Here is an 18,435-nt window from a genome sequence, read left to right as displayed (position 1 = left end):
TTAAAAATCCTTGAGTCAAATTTGATATCTATGCTATCTTTTTTGAGTGATCTTATGTTCAAAAGTGATACAGTGAACACATTGACATAATTGTCTAATACTCTTGTTAAATGTGGGAACATACATTCATTTCGTAGTTGCTGGTATTCTTCAAGTACCTTAGGATTAGTTTTGATATGTTTACTCTCAATTTTACCTAGTATATAGAGACCTTGTAAAGATTCAGGTCATCAAATTTAATATAGAGGACACTTGGCTTTTCGGTGTTTTGTTCTTTTGTTAGACACTCAGTGTTTCCACAAAACAGGAAATTTCCTGTTTGCAGAGAGTTTTACTGCAAAAAAAGGACAAATTCAGGATAAAGGAAAATTCAGGAAATCTGCAAAAATTCGGGAAATCAAAGGAAATTCTTATATTACTACAAATCTCTACAAATGAAGATTGTCTATGTTGTCATGACCATATTTGGCATATGCATGCCCTAAAATTGGGCTCTCTAAGATCAGGCAGTACAAAAACCAGAAGTTCAAATTTCACACCACTGACCACTGAAACACGAGGTTCTCCAATTGTAAATTAGCATTATAGCATATATGAAAATTTAAATAAATAATGAAGCGTGTAAGCACAGAAACCGCTGAAGAAGTTTTAGAAAAGTCAAGTTACAATTCAAGTGAAGATGGTGAGCAAACGAAGAAATGAGTTTTTTAAAGTGGAAGAACTGAAAATTCTAAAGCCAGGTAAATTTATAATACATATATCAGGTCTCATCATGTTTTAGTATTTTAAATTGTTTTACTGTATTCCTTTTACAAATTCCTTCATTGTCTATGAAGTTATGTGTGAAACGAATCCTGGAACAATATGCTGCATTAAAGTTGTATTTCATCAATGTTGTACTTGAAGACCCAACACACACTAATGATTCAATACTGGGCAGATTGAACAACAGATTCACTGAAGCCTACTAAAGTTCCTAGACTACAATTTGGGTAGATTGGTGTCCTTTAATGTTCTATTCCAGAGCGAAATTCCACTGCTGTATAAGCTTAAAGAGGAAATAGAATAAAGGCAATGTGTTTTGATTTTATGGAAGTAGCCTTTGTAACGACCACTGATGCTTTCGAAATTGACCCTTCCAGAACTGATAAACAGGTTCCACTTAATCAAGTGTACCTTGGTATTGCAGCAAGTGACACCTTACAAACAATTAGATTAGAGCTGAACTTGGAAATGAAGATGGCGGTATTTCTGTTGTGTACCCTCAATACAGAGATTTTTTGGTCGAAGCAGCGAAACAGGTTCAAAGTGGATTCAGTGACTGCAAAGATTTAGATGTGCTTTCTTGCATTTCTCCAGATGTTGCATATAATCTAAAGATTTTTTCACTGTCTAATAATTTGTACAAGAAAATGCCAATCCTTGCAGATGTGGCTGATTTACAAAGTTGTTGATGAGGAATGGAGAAGTCATTCATTCAACCCAAACTTGAATGAGAAACTCAGTGCTGAAGAATACTGGGAGGTCGTATTTAAGGAGAAAAAGTGTTCAGGTGAGCAGGCAAACCGTAACTTGGTAAAATTGCTGCTGTCTTTGTCGTATTCTAATGTGGCAGTGGAGAGAGTGTTTAGTTTAATCAACTTCAGTTGATTAAAACTGATCAAAGAGCCAACCTTAAGCATGAAAGTTTACTAGCTTTGTTAACCACTAAGATGACAATCTTGAAATCAAGGTCATGTCAGAGTAACAGTCGCAAGACTGTTAAACTTGACTGTACTAAGAAAATGCTAAGTCTTCACCATGGCATGAGAGCAAGTGCTGATGATGATGATGCTGCTACACTTCGAAAAGATTTTATCAAATAACTGAAAACAGACTAATTTGGTGTTATAAATAAATTTTGAAATGTTAACCATTAAATAACTTTTATTATGGACACCGGAAGACTGGAAGTTCTTATATCAAGTAAAGTACGCCTGTCAATACGCCCGAAATATATGATAATAAATCTGATCAACATTTTTTCTGACACGCAAACATTTCAACAATATAAATATATATCAACATCACACAACTTCGTAGTGGATTTATAAAAAATTTTAGTACATTTTACGGGCAAGAATATGTGAAATTTATTAAAATAAGTGTCCCAGTGAGATAGAAGGTTTGCTACTTGCAACAAAAATGATTAATGATACTTCTAACCGTACGAATTTTAAGGATATGATGACAATGTCCAATTTAAAGGAGTATCTTCAAGCTCGAGGTGTGACTGTTTCTGGTCATTTACTAATGCTGTAGAATCAATGATGCTTCCCATTGATCCCACTTTTAAATGCGAAACCAATAAAGAAAAAAATTAATAATTCATGATATGGAAATAGGAGACCCGCTGGTTTCATTTCCAGATGCTGTCAATAATTTTACCTATTCGCCCCTGTTTGGGCTTTATGATATATTTAACTATCTGATATATCATTCGACGAACTATGATAAACAAGGGCTGGCGGCTTACAGATCTTTTGATGACCACCGTCTTTTTGAAGATGGTTACGTCGAGTCTTTGTTAACTAAAACGTTGACACAAGAGGGCGTCCATTTGTACCTTGCCAAAGTAAAGCCTACGACGAAGGAAAAAGCGACGAAGGGAAAAAGTTTTACGACCTTTGGATTATCTTGGAGGGAAAAAATCCAAACCGAGGGAGTGTTTTAAAGGCAAGGTGTCTTTGCAAAGGAGGACGTGATGGTGGCTGCAAACATATTGCAGCCGCCATGTATTCTCTTGAGGAAACTCTCAACACCTGTGGTGAAGATAGTGTCACAAGTGGCCCCTGTAAGTGGGTGAAAAGGGCCAACTGTAGATAGCAAGCCATGTGAGTTTAAAGAACTGGTAATAGGAAAATACACGTCTCTCAATAAAGACATAAGAATGAAAGACCAAGTATTCATTAAAGTGCCTATATCACTTGTGGGATCTTTACGGATTTGAATAGAGTTTAAAAAATTAGTTTATAAGTTCTATAACCCTTTTTGATATAATTAAATAGTTTCGGAAATACGTCTGTTGGGGGGACTGGGACTTAGGAATGATTTGCAAACATGCCGTCTTTTATAATGTAAACATGAAGAGTTTCACTGGCGATATAGTTAGCCCTTTTCAAGAAAAAAATGCGGGTACAGTGCGTTGTGTATGGCTGTAGCAACTGGGCGAGTTTTTCTCAAAATATTTTACGTTATTGGAAGATCGAAGTAAAATTAAAATTGATTATATTATGTTTGACAAGAACTCGGTTCCTGAGTCCCAGGCCTCCGAGCACGACGGAAATTTAGGCAAATCGTCATGTTTAGATCTAAATATTTCCGAAACTATTTAATTAAATCAAAAAGGGTTGTAGAACTTAAAAACTAATTTTTCAAGCTCTATTCAAATCCGTAAAGATCCCACAAGTGATATAGGCACTTTAAAGATAAAACTAAGGTACATTCTCCATCAAAATATCTGAGGTTAAAAACAAACATAAACAAGAAGAGGAAAATAGAACATGTTTATTGCAAAAACATTGATATAGATGTGAGGAATGAAGAAGATAGGAATTCTCCAAGTCAGGAATCATATGCATTCACACAGTCATTGGCTGCAAAAGGTATCCAAAAACCTGCAATACTTCCCCTTTTGCAAAAGATGTCTTTACCTAGTGATGATGATGATCAATCAGAAAGCAATATTAATGAAACTTCTAGCACAGAAAACAGTAATCAAATCAATAATTTTAAAGAACAGTCTGAAGGGGTTGCTATAATGAAGAAAAAACTTCTAGAGTGTTGTGCCAAAAAAAATGTTGAGATAGTTTCAGCTGCTATTAGCAATGGTAGCTTATTCACTAAAGAAGAAGTGGAGCACACTAACAATGTGACATTAAAGCAGTGGAAATGCAAAGAATGGTACAATGAGAGGGCAGGTTTCATTTCTGCATCTAAAGCAAAGAGAGTTTATAATTTTCAGTCAAGTTTGGAAAAGGGTACAAAGAAAGATGTCACCAAACTTGTTGAGGAAATTATCAATCCCATTGTCCCATCCTATTTATCTTCTCTTCCAAACAAACCTCAAAATCCAAGACAGTGGGGGCTCAAGCATGAACAGAGTGCTCGAGATGTGCATACTACAAAGTGGAAAGCAAGCAGCATTTCAAATTAAAATTGGTTTCCAAAGGTTTTCTTATATCAAATAAAAAATCTTTTATCGGGGCTAGCGTTGACAATATCCAAAAATGTGAATGCAATGATTGTGCAACAATAGTTGTAGAGTATAAATGTCCATCGAAGCACCATGATAAATTGCCAAATGAAGCTTTCTTAACACCAGAAATTGGTGGAGAACAAATAGATTATTCCTTTTCTTTGAGTTGCCATTCAAAATACTACTTCCAAATGCAGCTACAGATGTTTGTTTGTAATCTAACACTATCTCAGTTGGCAGTACAAGTGCCATTAAATGAAAAATTTGTGTATTCATTACTGCTCCATACCAAAATAATGGCTCTCATAAAAAACCTGATATTTGTCAGAATGATGCACCCCAAGTGATTGATGAATTGCAAATGGACTCCCTTCAACCAACAGGACTACTTAGTATAGAAATTCATGGTATTAACATCTATCAGGGCTGTGTTGATGGTCTAGTTCCTTCTTCCATGATTAATGATAACATTGTGACATCCCTGCTAGAGTAAGTAAAAATTTATCATAGTGTTTTTGTAAATAATGGTTTGTAGTACTAATCGTTTTCTCTCAATTAATTCATCTAAGAGAAGAAAACAGTCCTTTTCTAGTTGTCAGTTCATTCTTCTATACTGTGTTGTCTGGTCAGCAAGAAAAAAAGAAATGTTCTAGGTATAAAAGATTGCATTCTTTACGCTCATATTGTTTCCTGTTCAAAGGACAACTCATTTTTACTGTTGTTTTGAAATATTTGACTACTAACTGTTTGTTGTATGAATATATACAGGAATGAAAGAAACACTCGAGCTGAGATGTTCCTCAATCCGAACATGTTATGCAAAGATTACATTTTTATTCCAATAAACAGAAGGTACATTAAATATTGTGATGTAATAATGTAATTTATCCACTCTCAAATGTTAATTATTCAAATACATTTAAATGATGTAATAAACCTTGCTTTTTTATATTCTAGGTACCATTGGCTGTTAGCTGCTATAACCCCATGGTATCATAATACTTTAACATGAATTTATCATACAGTATATAATTATGACTAGGTTACCTGCAAGGTAGGGATTGCTGCGAGGATTTTAGGGTCCAAGTGAACTGTTATATGAAATGTTAGTAAAGTAAATCCGTTTTAACTAATAGTAATAGCAGGTTTAAAACACGTAAAATGAACCTCTATTGAGCGTTAACTCGCTGGGGCTGTACATGAATTAATACCTGTTAGCGAGAACACTGTCAATGACGTCAATATGTAGGTCAATATATGCTATATCAATTTCTAACTTTTATCTCGAAATTGTTTTGAAATAGGCTGGTTTATATTATGATTTCGTGAGTAAATTTGCTATAAAGAAAAAAGATTTATAAATGTTCAATTGCCCAAAGGATTTGTAGATTGAACTCGGCAAAAACGTATCATCTGAAAATAGCCATTTTACAGTGTCATGAATACCAATTTCTCCAGTGTTGGATAGACCCGGGAGTGTTTTTCCCGCTGTCAAGGGTAACTGAGGAGAGAACGCTGTTTTGCGAGTTACAGCTCGTTGAAGTCAAAGCCTTTAGAAGCAGCTAGTTTTAAAAATATTTTAACATACGAATCACAACAGGAATATTAACAATAATAGTAATATTAGGTAGAATTTTGCGCGCGTATATATAGCAACATTTTCCCCGCAACAAAGTTGAAAGTATTGCACTTTTCAGTTTCCGCGCGGAAAACATTGTTTGGGCGCAAAATTCTGCCTAGCGAAAATACAGGCCCTTAGCAGTAGCACATGCTTAACAAAATAAAACATTTTTAGGTAACATGGATATTTGTTTTTGAAATATGCTATTTGTCTTTGTTGTAAGAGTCCATGTAAATGTTTGGCTTCATGTGAAGAGTAACAAAACATCACTTAATACTTTGAACTTTGAACGCGCTCGAGAAGACGTAAATTAATTAAACAGGACTCGCTAGCGTCAAGCCGCGTACTTGAGACATCATTTGATGCAAAATATGGAAATCAACAAAACAATGCAAATGTCAATGGATAAAAAAGACTTTAAGGCATTTGTATGGATGAACGAAAGATGAAAATATCTTACCTTGAATAGTCAAAATAGAACAGAAGCTTTATGTAACAAAAATTTGAAGACCCTGTCCTTCGAAATCAAAAAGCACAGGGATATGAGCGAGTTTAACATTTGTGTTCTACGCATCAAAAACGCGCACGACCACAATTCCTTGCGCTAAATAAAATTTAGTTCAGAACCCCTCTCCGCACAAATTAGACTGCTGCTACGCTCGCTCGCTTCAGGCTCGCTCGCTCCGCAGCAATAATAGCTATTTCATAAAATTGTGTGCATAGTTATGTAAATAAAATGTGTAACTGACTGTCTTTCTTATAGGCATATAATTATTATGGAATCTCTAACCTGGGACATTTCAACAAGAAAGACTGAATTGAGTCTTATTTTCAAGTTTGTAAAACATTCTTTTCTCCACCTGTTTTTCATAAAATGTGTATATAGATTTTCAAAGTCTGACCAATGAAACCTTTTTATAGCTATCTGTCTCACATAACAAAAAATTTTCTTTGCCAAAAAAACATCATCAACTGGTTTTCAAAGCTTTGAAGGTACTGGAGTGAAGATAAAAAAATGTTGCAATTCTTGAACTGTAACATAATTTGTGCACAATAAAATAAAGGAAAAGTATATTTCCAGGTTCCTCAACAACAGCCTACAAGCAACAATTGTGGAATATATATAGCAAAGTTTTTGAGACATTTTCTTGAGGTACAGTAAGGTGGTTGAATGTATAATGGCCTAGTTATGTTTTGAAATATTCTAATCAGTTTTCTGTTTAAATGATTTTTTCTTGCTTTGAACTAGGAATTGGAAATTTATGAGTCAGGACCAGAGAGGACTATTGCACCAAGGAGTACACATGGTTCAAGCACAAGGATGCTGAGAACACATGAGCAATGACAAGGTCGTACTTACAAAACCATTTACTTATTCAAAAACATAAAAAAGATTCCAATAATTGTTTGTTAAGGTAACAGCTAGAGACTAGAGCAATGGTAATCTTATTCAACATCACTACCAGTTGTCAATAAACAACACTTATCATCATCATCATCTTGATCAATAATGCTTGGCTCGAAATTGACAACTGCTGCACAAACCTGTATAATCCAGTTTACATAAAGTTTGACTGTTAATGGAATCACTCCTCTGAGGATACCAAAACATTTAAGCTTTCTAATTAAACGTTCAACATGAACTCTCGCACATGCTATTCTTCTTGTGGCTGTTGAAGCATTTGCAGATAAATTTCCTTTTCTCATCATGGGCGGAGCTAGAAGCTCTGTATGGTTAAGAGCCAATAAATCTTGTATGTTAAATCCTTTATCTGCCATAATAACATCACCAGGGTTCAGCTTCTCAAGAATACCACACTGTCTGACAATTTCTTTATCACTAATGCTTTCACTGTATAGCTTAGAGGCAAAGTTAAAATGTGGAAGTGGTGATATCGAAACGAACAGTTTAAACGTATTTCATGATTTATATGAACTGAATGTTGACCTTTGCGCTGCTATATTTCGCGCTGCTATTGCTAAAGGGTTTTTCTATGCAGAATTCGGTGCAATCAATGATACCATGTATGTTGGGAATGTTTCTGAAGGGTTTGGCAAATTCTACTCCAGACATTTCTTCAACATTAGAAAATGGTAGCAGAAACATTAGTTCTTCCTTTAGAAACAACACCTATGTAATGAAGGTCCTGCTAACTGTGCTAACTGATATGCCAAAAAGGTTAGAAAGCATAGTAATGCTTGGTTTGCGTCTCAGCCTCACGAGACCTATTATCATTTGCTCCAAAACTGTCAGCTTGTTGGATGCGTATTTATGCTAAAATAGGGAAAGTAATTAAGAGAAAATTACATATGTGATAAAAAATAGTCTCTTGACTCTGGTCTGATCAATCAATACAGTTGGACTGGTTTTTACTTGCAATGTATATAAGCAATGAGACAAATAATTACATTGCATGCTTCATATATATTTATAGACACTTTATAATGTATGAATAGCCTCTGTTTAGTAAACTGTTTACCTTTAAATAATGATTTTTTAAACTTTTATTTCTTGTTGTTTTTTCCCCTTTCCATGTGTAAAGCCTTGATGCCTTTTCTTTAACAAACTCATACACAGTAAGTAAAACCTCTTTTTCAAGACCTACAATATTTAAATATCACACAGTTTGTATGCTATATAAACACAAATTATTAAGTACAAAAGGCTGTGTAAATAAAATTTCAAACTCACCTGTGTAATGGTGAGTCTTGGTCGGATTCATAACCGTTTCAACAAACATAACCCTTCTCATGCTTTGTTTATTGGTTAACAATGAGTTGGTGTAGGGATTCATATGGTACATTTCAACATCAGTCTATTGATTAAACGAAAAAATTTAATAAATATTCCCTAACAGTCTTGCACTGAAAAATAAAAGTGAAACAACACCTGAATAGCACAGTGCACGGGTTCGTTTGTTAATACGGCTTTACTAGGGAAAGATTCTAAATAATTTTGTGTTGATGAACCTTCAGGACTTGACAAGGACATTGGTGTTTCGTTCACAGAAATTCCATCGACACTGATGGAACCATCGAGGAGCGTCAACAAAGCATCTGCAGCTGTTCTTTCGTCAGATTTTTTGGGTTTTTCGGATGCATTTAGTGGCTTGAATTCGTGTCGTTGGTGGTTTTCTTTTGCGGCTCAATCGTTCAACCTATATATATATATTTACAAATAATAACAAATAATAACAATACAGTAACAAATTGTAAACAAGTTTTATTAGAGTTAAACAGAATATACCGTGATACCTTTTCTTTGCTAGCATTTGCCGGTATTGAGTCTGGAAATTCTTGTGTTGGACCCTGTTGACCGATGAAGTGAAGACTGCAAACATAATTATCTTTTTTGCAAAAGAATCCATCGCCACGACAGCATGTCCTAATCCATGCTTCTCTTCTCTCTTTTAGATTTTTTAACGACGGAAATTTATGAAATCTTACAACATTACCATCCCGTGTCCTTAGACGTTCAGGATAACGGGAATCACTGTTACAAGTGGCAAAAGCACAACTTTTAACCATTACAAATTTGCATCGACCAAGCCAATATATTTGCGTTTTATTGCAAGTAGCAAACCTTCTATCTCACTGGGACACTTATTTTAATAAATTTCACATATTCTTGCCATAAAATGTACTAAAATTTCTTATAAATCCACTACGAAGTTGTGTGATATTTATATATATTTATATTGTTGAAATGTTTGTTTGTCCGAAAAAATGATGGGACGGGGGGTGAAACAGAAAAAGCGAGATCGCGTAATGTGGTGGTATGTATTCATGTAACAGCAATTTTCCCTGGACTGTTTTGGAAAATAAGTTAGCCTTAAAAGGTCGAGTGCCATATGATTGTGGAAGTTCACCTGATGATTGCTTTTTTGCAACCTTAGCACATGGTTTTTATAAAAATCCTGATTGCCATCTTGATATTCCAGGGCCGGATTAATGACGTGGTAGATGAGGCATATGCCGCGGGCCTCGCGCTTATGGGGGCCTCGCACTTTACTGTGCCACGCCCAGTTTAACGAAAACACACCCATTTTATCACTCAGTCTCGGTTCGCTCATTTGGGGTCCTCACGGTTCGCTCATTTGGGGCCCTCACGGTTCGCTCATTTGGGGCCCTCACGGTTCGCTCATTTGGGGCCCTCTCGGTTCGTACATTTGGGGCCTCTCGGTTCGCGCATTTGGGACCATTGCGCATTTGGGCCTCACGACTAGCGCATTCAGGGCCCCTAGGCTTGTTAGTTGACCCAGGAAAATATGCAACCATAAGCATGCAATCTCCTGTTGAGATATATGATCCGGTTTACACGTGTTGACCCAACAACGACTGGGGCCCTGGGCTAGGCAGGCCATTGTCTTGTGTATCGCTCAATTGAGATATTAAATAGAAGTCGTTCTGGCGTTGTATGATAAAGTGTAACACTGTTCGTCAACAACAGCTTTGACAATTGTTATTGAAGTTGAACATTTATTGATTGAAAGGTGAAAGGAGGCTGAAGTTTGGTTAGTATTAGTTATATTACTATTATAATATTTCCATATATGAAATTTCAATACTTGTCAATGTGCGTGCCATGCATGGATCAAGATGCATCTATATCTGAACTGTCAGTGTTATACGATAAACCTAAATGTTATTATGTTAGTCTGTTAAATCTTGGGTTTTAAAACCAGTGTATCGACTATGACGATATTATATATTTCACTGATGAAAAAACAATATGCGCGAATTTACCGTTTGCGTGAACGCCCAATTTGTAACTAAGCAAAACAAAACTCAGCGCTGTCCTGCGAATTGGGAAACTGTAATTCAAGATATAATTTGTTCAGGTAATTATATTCGAAAATGCGCAAATGTGTATATGAATGGTATTAACGGTACAGTCTTTGGCTTTGTATATACTGTGTAGCTGACTAGCTGACAATGCCAGACATTGAAATAAGACCCAACTATAATGTCTAGGTTACGCTGTTATGTTCTGTGGGGGTTGATTTCCCGTTTTTGTCTCATAATTATGCACTTTCACAGTTTAACTACACCACTGCACAGTAATTTATTAAATTAGCCTGCATTTTATTTTATCAGCTGCAAAACTCCGAGATTTTTTTAAAATTTTTGTTTTGACTGTAACAGTGTAAATGTGACGGCATGTAAAAACCCTGTTTCCTACAGAATGCTACATTAGAGTGGGCAATGAGTTCTGCAAGTGGCAGTCGAGACCGAGACAAAAATCGTAAACACCTCTCTGGAGCAGCAAAACACAAAGCGAAGAAAGAATGTGCCTCATGGGAACGCAACCTATTGAGCAAAGTACCAAAAATCTCAACACTATTCGGTTCCAATAGCAGCGCTGCAACTCCAAGCGGTGAGACTAGCGACTTGGACGCCAGTAGTAGCAGTATCTCTGTAGACGCCCTCACGGATGTGCAATGTCAGCAACATGATGAAGGAGCTAGCGGATCGAGCACAACAGAGATACCTGTAATATCTAATGATCTCTCCGATCCCCATTCTTCTGATTTAGGATTATGGCCAAATACCATTTCGAACAGCATGAGAGGAATACTGGGCAATGAAGGGAAGTAGCGACTGCAATAATTCTGATGCAGATTTTAGTGCCTCATCCACACTACCCAAAGGCGATAAATACACGCAACAGTGCCAGAAAACTTTGTTCACTTATACGCACCAACTCATGAAGGAGCAACATCCTCTCACTTGGCTCTGTCACCATCCCAACATTCACTATACTGTTTTGCGTGCAAACTGATGACAGATGTCTTAGTTTTTGGAAAGCAGGGGTGCAGTGACTGGAAAAATTCTTCTCAGCAAATTTCACGACACAAGAAGAGTTTAAATCACCGACAAGCCATGATTCAGCTACTATAACGCAGCGATACAAATTCTCGTGTTGATGCAGAACTAATCAAACAGGCGAAGACAGAGCGTGATTACTGGTGTGCAGTCCTAGAGTGGGCGGTCGAAGCTGTTCGCTTACTGGGGGAGCGTGGATTAGCGTTTCGTGGCTCAGATGAAATTGTCGGTTCTGACAAAAACGGAAACTACTTGGGCATATTGGAATTCTTGGCGAAGTTCGATCCATTTCTTGCGCAGCATATAAAGTTACACGCAAACAAGGGACGGGGTCACACATCATATCTGTTTAAGACAGTTTGTGAAGAATTATTCGATTTGATGGGAAATCGTGTGCTGGATCAGATTATTTCAGAAGTGAAGTCAGCAAAATATTTTTCGGTTTCCGTCGATTCAACCCCAGATGTTGCTCACGTTGACCAGCTCTCCTGCATTCTACGGTATGTTTTGCCATCAGGTCCTGTTGAGCGGTTTGTTACCTTTCTGGACATGCCAGGTCACAGTGGGCGAGAACTAGCGGAAAGCTTGCTGAAATTCCTGGAGAAGCATGACATTGATATCGCAAACTGCCGAGGTCAGTCCTACGACAACGCAAGCAACATGAGTGGCAGATACAATGGTATGCAGGCCATTATCCGACAGCATTGTGAGATGGCTCATTATGTACCCTGTGCGGCACATTCACTTAACTTGGTTGGTGAATCTGCAGCAGGTTACTGTCTGGGAGCCGTTGCCTTTTTCAAATTTCTCCAAGGAATGTATTCCTTTTTTTCCGCTGCAACGCATCGCTGGAAAGTTCTTAGTGACAAACTATCTAGCAGAAGCCTTCCAACTCTCAAGCACATGTCTGATACTCGCTGGTCCGCAAGCACAGATGCGACGAAAGCGCTGGTGGACGGATATGATGAAATCTGCGATGCCTTGTTGGAGCTTGCTGGCGACATGGAACAGAAAGCTGCCACCCGAGAAGAAGCAAGAGGTTATGTCGACATCATGAATCGGCTGGAGACAGGCATACTAGCTGTTTTGTGGTATCATATTCTACATCGTTTTCACGGCAGCAGTCAAGTTCTACAGTCCGCCGAACAAGACCTCAATTCAGCTGTTGCAATCTACGAGTCTCTTGCGGATTTTATCCGAAAGCTGCACACCAGATTCGAAGAGTTCAAAAGGAAAGGAAAGGTACTGAGTGAATGTGACCAATACAAGGAAGACGTCCAACGAGTGTGTGAACGTAATCACTGTTACGATGATCCGGAAGCAGCACCTAAACAGCCGCAGACTCCAGCCGACAAGTTTCGGACAGGAACGTTTCTAGTAATTGTAGACAGCATCGCTAGTGAATTGCAGAAACAATTGGACGCCTATTCAGAAATTGCTGCGAAGTTTGGCTTCTTGCGAACGCTCAAAGACTTGCCAAAAGAGAAAGTAACCGAATGTGCAATCAAACTGCAAAATGCCTACCCCACAGATCTGGAAGACAGTTTGTCTGACGAACTTTTGCAATTTTCCAGCTTTCTGAACACAGATTTTGCCAGGAAATTGCTAGAAACATCTGCATCTCGAACAATCCCTGCCACTTCTTCAGTTACCATTCCTGGGAGTGAGATACCCTCTGATGAATCGGACCTCAAAGAAGCCGAGTCGGTGGCCGTGGTCACAAAAGATGACGATGACACTCAAACTCATTGAGTGAGAGATCCAGGGGGAGATCCTAATCTTCTCATAATGGCGGTATTTCCAGCCGAAAAGGGACTTGATTTCAATGATTTACCTTATATCTTTCTATCTATTCAAAGAAAACTTTCTCATTGATCAGCATTGACAAAATTTATATGTCACACCCAATGACTGTGAGTGTGAAAGAGCTTTTTGAATACAGGCGTCAAGTATGCATTAGACACCAGTGACATTAATCCCTGATTTCAGTGATCTGTATGATACTTTGTTAGCTAGCTTTAGCCATTTTAATTGTTAACGTTTTGTTATGTATGTTTGTTGTTGGATACTGAAAATGCATTTCTAAGACCCAATTATACCAAAAAATGGATAATAGATAAAATTAAAAAAAAATATCTTGCAAATTTGTGTGTGTTTGAATTCAAAAGTTTTCATAACGAGGGGATGGGGGCCCCGCGCTAAAAATCTGCCACAGGCCTCGCGCGAGGTTAATCCTGCCTGAGTTATATATTGAAAGTCTTGCAAATATTTTATGGGAGAATTATATTGAAGACATGTCACAACCTGGAACATGGTGTGATAATATCATTATTCAAGCAGTAGCAAATGCTTTAAGCTGCACTATTCATATTACTGATTCCAGTCCAAATGCTAATGCAACCATTGTAAACCCAATTAAGTTTACACCGGAGGCAAAAAAATGTATTCCTAGGTTATATAACTGGTGTACATTATGTTTCCACTTTACCAAATGAAAGTGTGGGTAATCAAACAGATAGTAAAAGAAAGGAAATGCTGAAGAAAAGGAGAATTTATGCCAAAAAAAGGCGATGTGATGAAACTGAGAATGCAAAAAAGATTCCGCTTGACAAAGTGCCAGAGCAAAAAAATCAACAAAAGGCTAGTGAAACTGCACAGAGTGTCACACAGTCTAAATATCTAAATGAATTTGATGCTGTGAAAAATGGACCACTGCTGGCACCGCATTATCAATGTTGGGCAAAATGTAATGTGAAACAATTTCATAAATCTGTACAATATTTTATATTCCAATGCACAGTTTGCAAAGAGGCATGGCCAATTACCACTAAACCAAAATTCCCTGGTATTTATTTGTCCTCTCACTGTTCTAGGGATAAAAACACACCTAAAAAAATTTCTGATGCTAACAGCATGATTCCAGGACCAGTACCAGTTGAGTTGCAAGGCCTAACTGAAACTAAAGAAATGCTCATTGCTCGAGCTCTGCCTATAATGAGGGTTTATATCAAACCAGGTGGGCAAATGGGGTATTCAAGGCATTGCATTAATTTGCCTCAACATATTGAAGAGACTGCAGGTTATAAGCCCATGTTACGGGTCGCGGAATATATAATTAGAATCGCGGAAATATATAGCACAGTGTTTCCAGTTTTCTGTGTTTCCATGTTTCTATGTTTCTTATTTCTATGGTTCTAGTTTCTATGTTTCCAGGTTTCTACGTTTCTATGTTTCTGTGTTTCCGTGTTTCTACATTTCTACGTTTCTATGTTTCTGTGTTTCTGTGTTTCTATGTTTCTGTGTCTCTATGTTTCTACGTTTCTGTGTTTCTACATTTCTATGTTTCTGTGTTTCTATGTTTCTGTGTTTCTGTGTTTCTGTGTTTCTATGTTTCTGTGTTTCTACATTTCTACGTTTCTATGTTTCTGTGTTTCTGTGTTTCTATGTTTCTACATTTCTATGTTTCTACGTTTCTGTGTTTCTATGTTTCTACGTTTCTGTGTTTCTATGTTTCTGTGTTTCTATGTTTCTGTGTTTCTATGTTTCTGTGTTTCTATATTTCTTTGTTTCTGTGTTTCTGTGTTTTTATGTTTCTGTGTTTCTATGTTTCTGTGTTTCTGTTTCTCATATAGAACTACTGCTACTACAGAATATAACCCTATTTATACTGTTTCCCTGCATTAGCATAAATGTTAATTTAACCTATCAACACCTTTCCCCTTATAAAAAGAAAAAAAAAATCCTAAACAAATAATATGAGATCCAATAATTGTTCCTATAACAAGAATGTTCCAACAAAACCTAAAATTACTAATATTCCTATAAATATTTCTAAACAAGAATATTCCAACAAAGCCTAAAATTACTAAATTCAGATAAATGTGTTTTTCTTTCCTAAGAATTAAACGTTATCGTACATAATCTTTAAGTTTTACTGGCGATTTACGAATTCTTGTCGAACGCCTCAGAGGTCCTGGCTGTGTTTCTTCCGGTGGAGGTGGCTGTGCCGTTATTTGTTTCTCGGTTGTTTCTATTGTTAATGGAGTCAGTGAAGTCAGTGAAGTCAGTGATGGTAAGGTTTCGTCTGGGAGGGATATTATTTCTACGTCTTCCTGGTTCGCTTTATTGAAAGACTGGGGTGTAACTTCAGCTTTCCGGATTTGTTTATGGTTTCGTTGAATTAGTCCAAGAGACGTATCCACTACACACGATCGGTGGCCACAATCTTTTACGACTTCTCCATATATCCATGGCTTGTGCTTATTCTTCGGGTTTGGTTTCACAAAGACACGATCGTTTCGCAAGAACGTGTTCAAAGGGTGCGGTGATGCTCTTTTATCATACTGTTGTTTGGACCGGACTCTACGTGACATTATATCATTTACGACTTCAGTGCTGGGAACAGGATGTGGGATAAGTTGTTGAGGTACGGACACAGTGATATCTCGTAATTTCTGATTCATAAGTCTTTGAGCAGGTGAGAACTTGTGACCCTGTTGTGGAGTGTTCCTGTACGCCAACAATGCCAAATAGGGGTCTTCATGCCGTGCTTTTTTTAGAATATTTTTCGCTACTTTTACCGCAGATTCTGCCTTTCCATTGCCTTTACTATGATAAGGTGAGGACTTAACTGGGTTGAATCCATATTCACTGGCAAATTGGCTGTACTCATGGCTACTGAATTGTGGACCATTGTCACTGATGCATACGCGAGGAATCCCTGCTCTGGTGAAGTTCTTCTTCATGGCGTTGATGACTGCCATTGCTGACGTATTCTTTAGCCAATCAATTTCTATGAAATCACTGTAATGATCAACAGTTACTAAGTACGTTTTACCATCCAATTGAAATAAATCAACTCTTACTCGTTCCCATGGAAGTGTGGGAATTTCTTGAGATTTCATCGGTTCGGTTGGTCGTTCTGATTTATACTGTGCACATAGTCCACATGACGAGCAGGTTTGGCGTATTGCCGCTGACATTCCTGGCCAGAATAATGTTTCTCGGGCTCTTCTTATACTGCTGTCTGCACCTTGATGAGCTTTGTGTATCTTGTTCAACATCTCTTGTCTCATTGATGACGGGATAATTACTTGATGAGACTTCAATAGTATCCCCTTATCAACCGTAATCTCGTCTCTAAAAGACCAGTATGGCCGAAGATCGACAGGTAGCAAAGCTCTATCTAACGGCCATCCTTTTAGTACTGTTTCATAAAGTGATTTCATTGTTACGTCACTCGATACTTCTTCTTTTAGTCGCTCAAATGTGACATTAGACAAGTTGGGTGGTCTAAGGTCCATTGATGATAATTCCATGCGAAACACTTCTTCATCACTTGTTCCCATTTTCGTGGGATTGGTTAAAGCTGCTCGAGACAAAGTATCAGCAATGTACATCTCTTTCCCTTTTTTGTATTTCACGGAAAAATGGTACTGTTGCAACTTGAGCATCATGCGCTGAAGCCATCTAGGTGCTTTGCTTAACGGTTTTCTAAAAATTGTTTCCAGTGGCTGATGATCTGTGTGAACGAGGATGTTTTTCTTCCCATACAGGTATTGGTGCCATTTGTTCATACAAGTAACGATAGCCAGGCACTCTCAATCTGTGCATAGTTTCTTTCAGTTGAATCAAGAGTATGCAACGTAAAACACACTGGTTTCCCATTCTGAAGTAAAGCTTCACCAATTGCTTCATCTGATGCATCCACTTGCAGAGTTACAGGTAACGTGACATCGTAGTATTGCAGCATTGTGCTGGATGCAATGAGATCTTTAACCGAGTTAAAAGCGCTTTCATGAACATCTGTCCATATGAACTCTACGTTGATTCTAGTTAGATCTTGCAATGGTAAGACCATGTTACTTAGCTTTGGGCAAAACTTTGAGAGGTATTGACACATTCCCAAGAAACGTTGAACTCCATTTCTGTCGACAGGCTTTGGCATCTCTTGTATGGCAATCACTTTGGATGGATCAGGGGCAACGCCTTTGTCAGTGAGGGTGTGTCCCATGAAGGAAACTTAAGTTGCTTTGAATTGAATTTTCTTGACTGATAATCGTAGGTCATGCTCGCTACATCAGTCCAATAACGCAATTAAGTTCTTATCGTGATCTTTACTTGCTTGTTTCTCTGTATCTCCACACCCAAAAACGCAAATGTCATCAGCGATGTTTATGACACCCTCCAGACCTTCAAAAAACTCACGTTGTCTTCGCTGATATTCTTCTGGACCAGATGAGATTCCAAACGGCATACGCAGATATTTGTAACGTCCACTTGGGCCTTGGAATGTTGTAAGTAAGGAGGACGGTTCGTCTAACACTACGTTATGAAACGCCTCAGAAACGTTGACAGTTGTAAACACTTTTGCTTTAGTAAGAAAAGGAAGTTTTTCTTCAATTGTTGGGATTGTGTAGATTGGACGTTTTATTGCTTTATTTATTGTTTGACTTGGATCAATGCATATTCGGAGTTTGCCATTAGGCTTTTCTTTTATCAACATATTTGATAACCAGTCCGTTGGTTGTGTAACTGGAGCTATGACCCGTTCTTCGCAGAGCTTCTCCAATGCTTCATTAACTCTCTGCACCTTTGCTACAGGAATACGTCGGCGAGGAGCATGCACTGGCCGAATGTCAGGATCCATCTCGATATGCATGGGTGCACCCAGCGGATTTCCTCTTCCAGGTTGGAATACTTTATTATAATGGTCTAGAACGAATTGTTTTGTTAACTTCCCCAATTGTGG

The 18,435-nt window shown here is 37.7% G+C and overlaps 2 protein-coding genes across 2 annotated transcripts; one reads left to right on the top strand and one right to left on the bottom strand.

Annotated features, from left to right (window-relative positions):
* The first annotated feature begins 11,063 nt into the window (after positions 1-11,063).
* LOC114518610 (zinc finger MYM-type protein 1-like) lies at positions 11,064-13,436 on the top strand. The gene is made up of 2 exons (XM_028538622.1): positions 11,064-11,452; positions 11,765-13,436. The coding sequence occupies exons 1-2, from the start codon at positions 11,064-11,066 to the stop codon at positions 13,434-13,436; spliced, it is 2,061 nt and encodes a 686-aa protein (XP_028394423.1).
* A 2,156-nt stretch (positions 13,437-15,592) lies between these two features.
* LOC114518609 (uncharacterized protein K02A2.6-like) lies at positions 15,593-17,137 on the bottom strand. Its single transcript, XM_028538621.1, has one exon. The coding sequence runs from the start codon at positions 17,135-17,137 to the stop codon at positions 15,593-15,595; it is 1,545 nt and encodes a 514-aa protein (XP_028394422.1).
* Positions 17,138-18,435: the final 1,298 nt, after the last annotated feature.

This window comes from Dendronephthya gigantea, unplaced genomic scaffold (genome assembly GCF_004324835.1).
Source record: "Dendronephthya gigantea isolate DGI-Jeju-01 unplaced genomic scaffold, DenGig_1.0 000011F, whole genome shotgun sequence".
Taxonomy (NCBI): Eukaryota; Metazoa; Cnidaria; class Anthozoa; order Malacalcyonacea; family Nephtheidae; genus Dendronephthya; species Dendronephthya gigantea.
The sequence above is the reverse complement of the archived record's forward strand: the minus strand, read 5'-3'. Positions and strand labels throughout refer to the sequence as shown.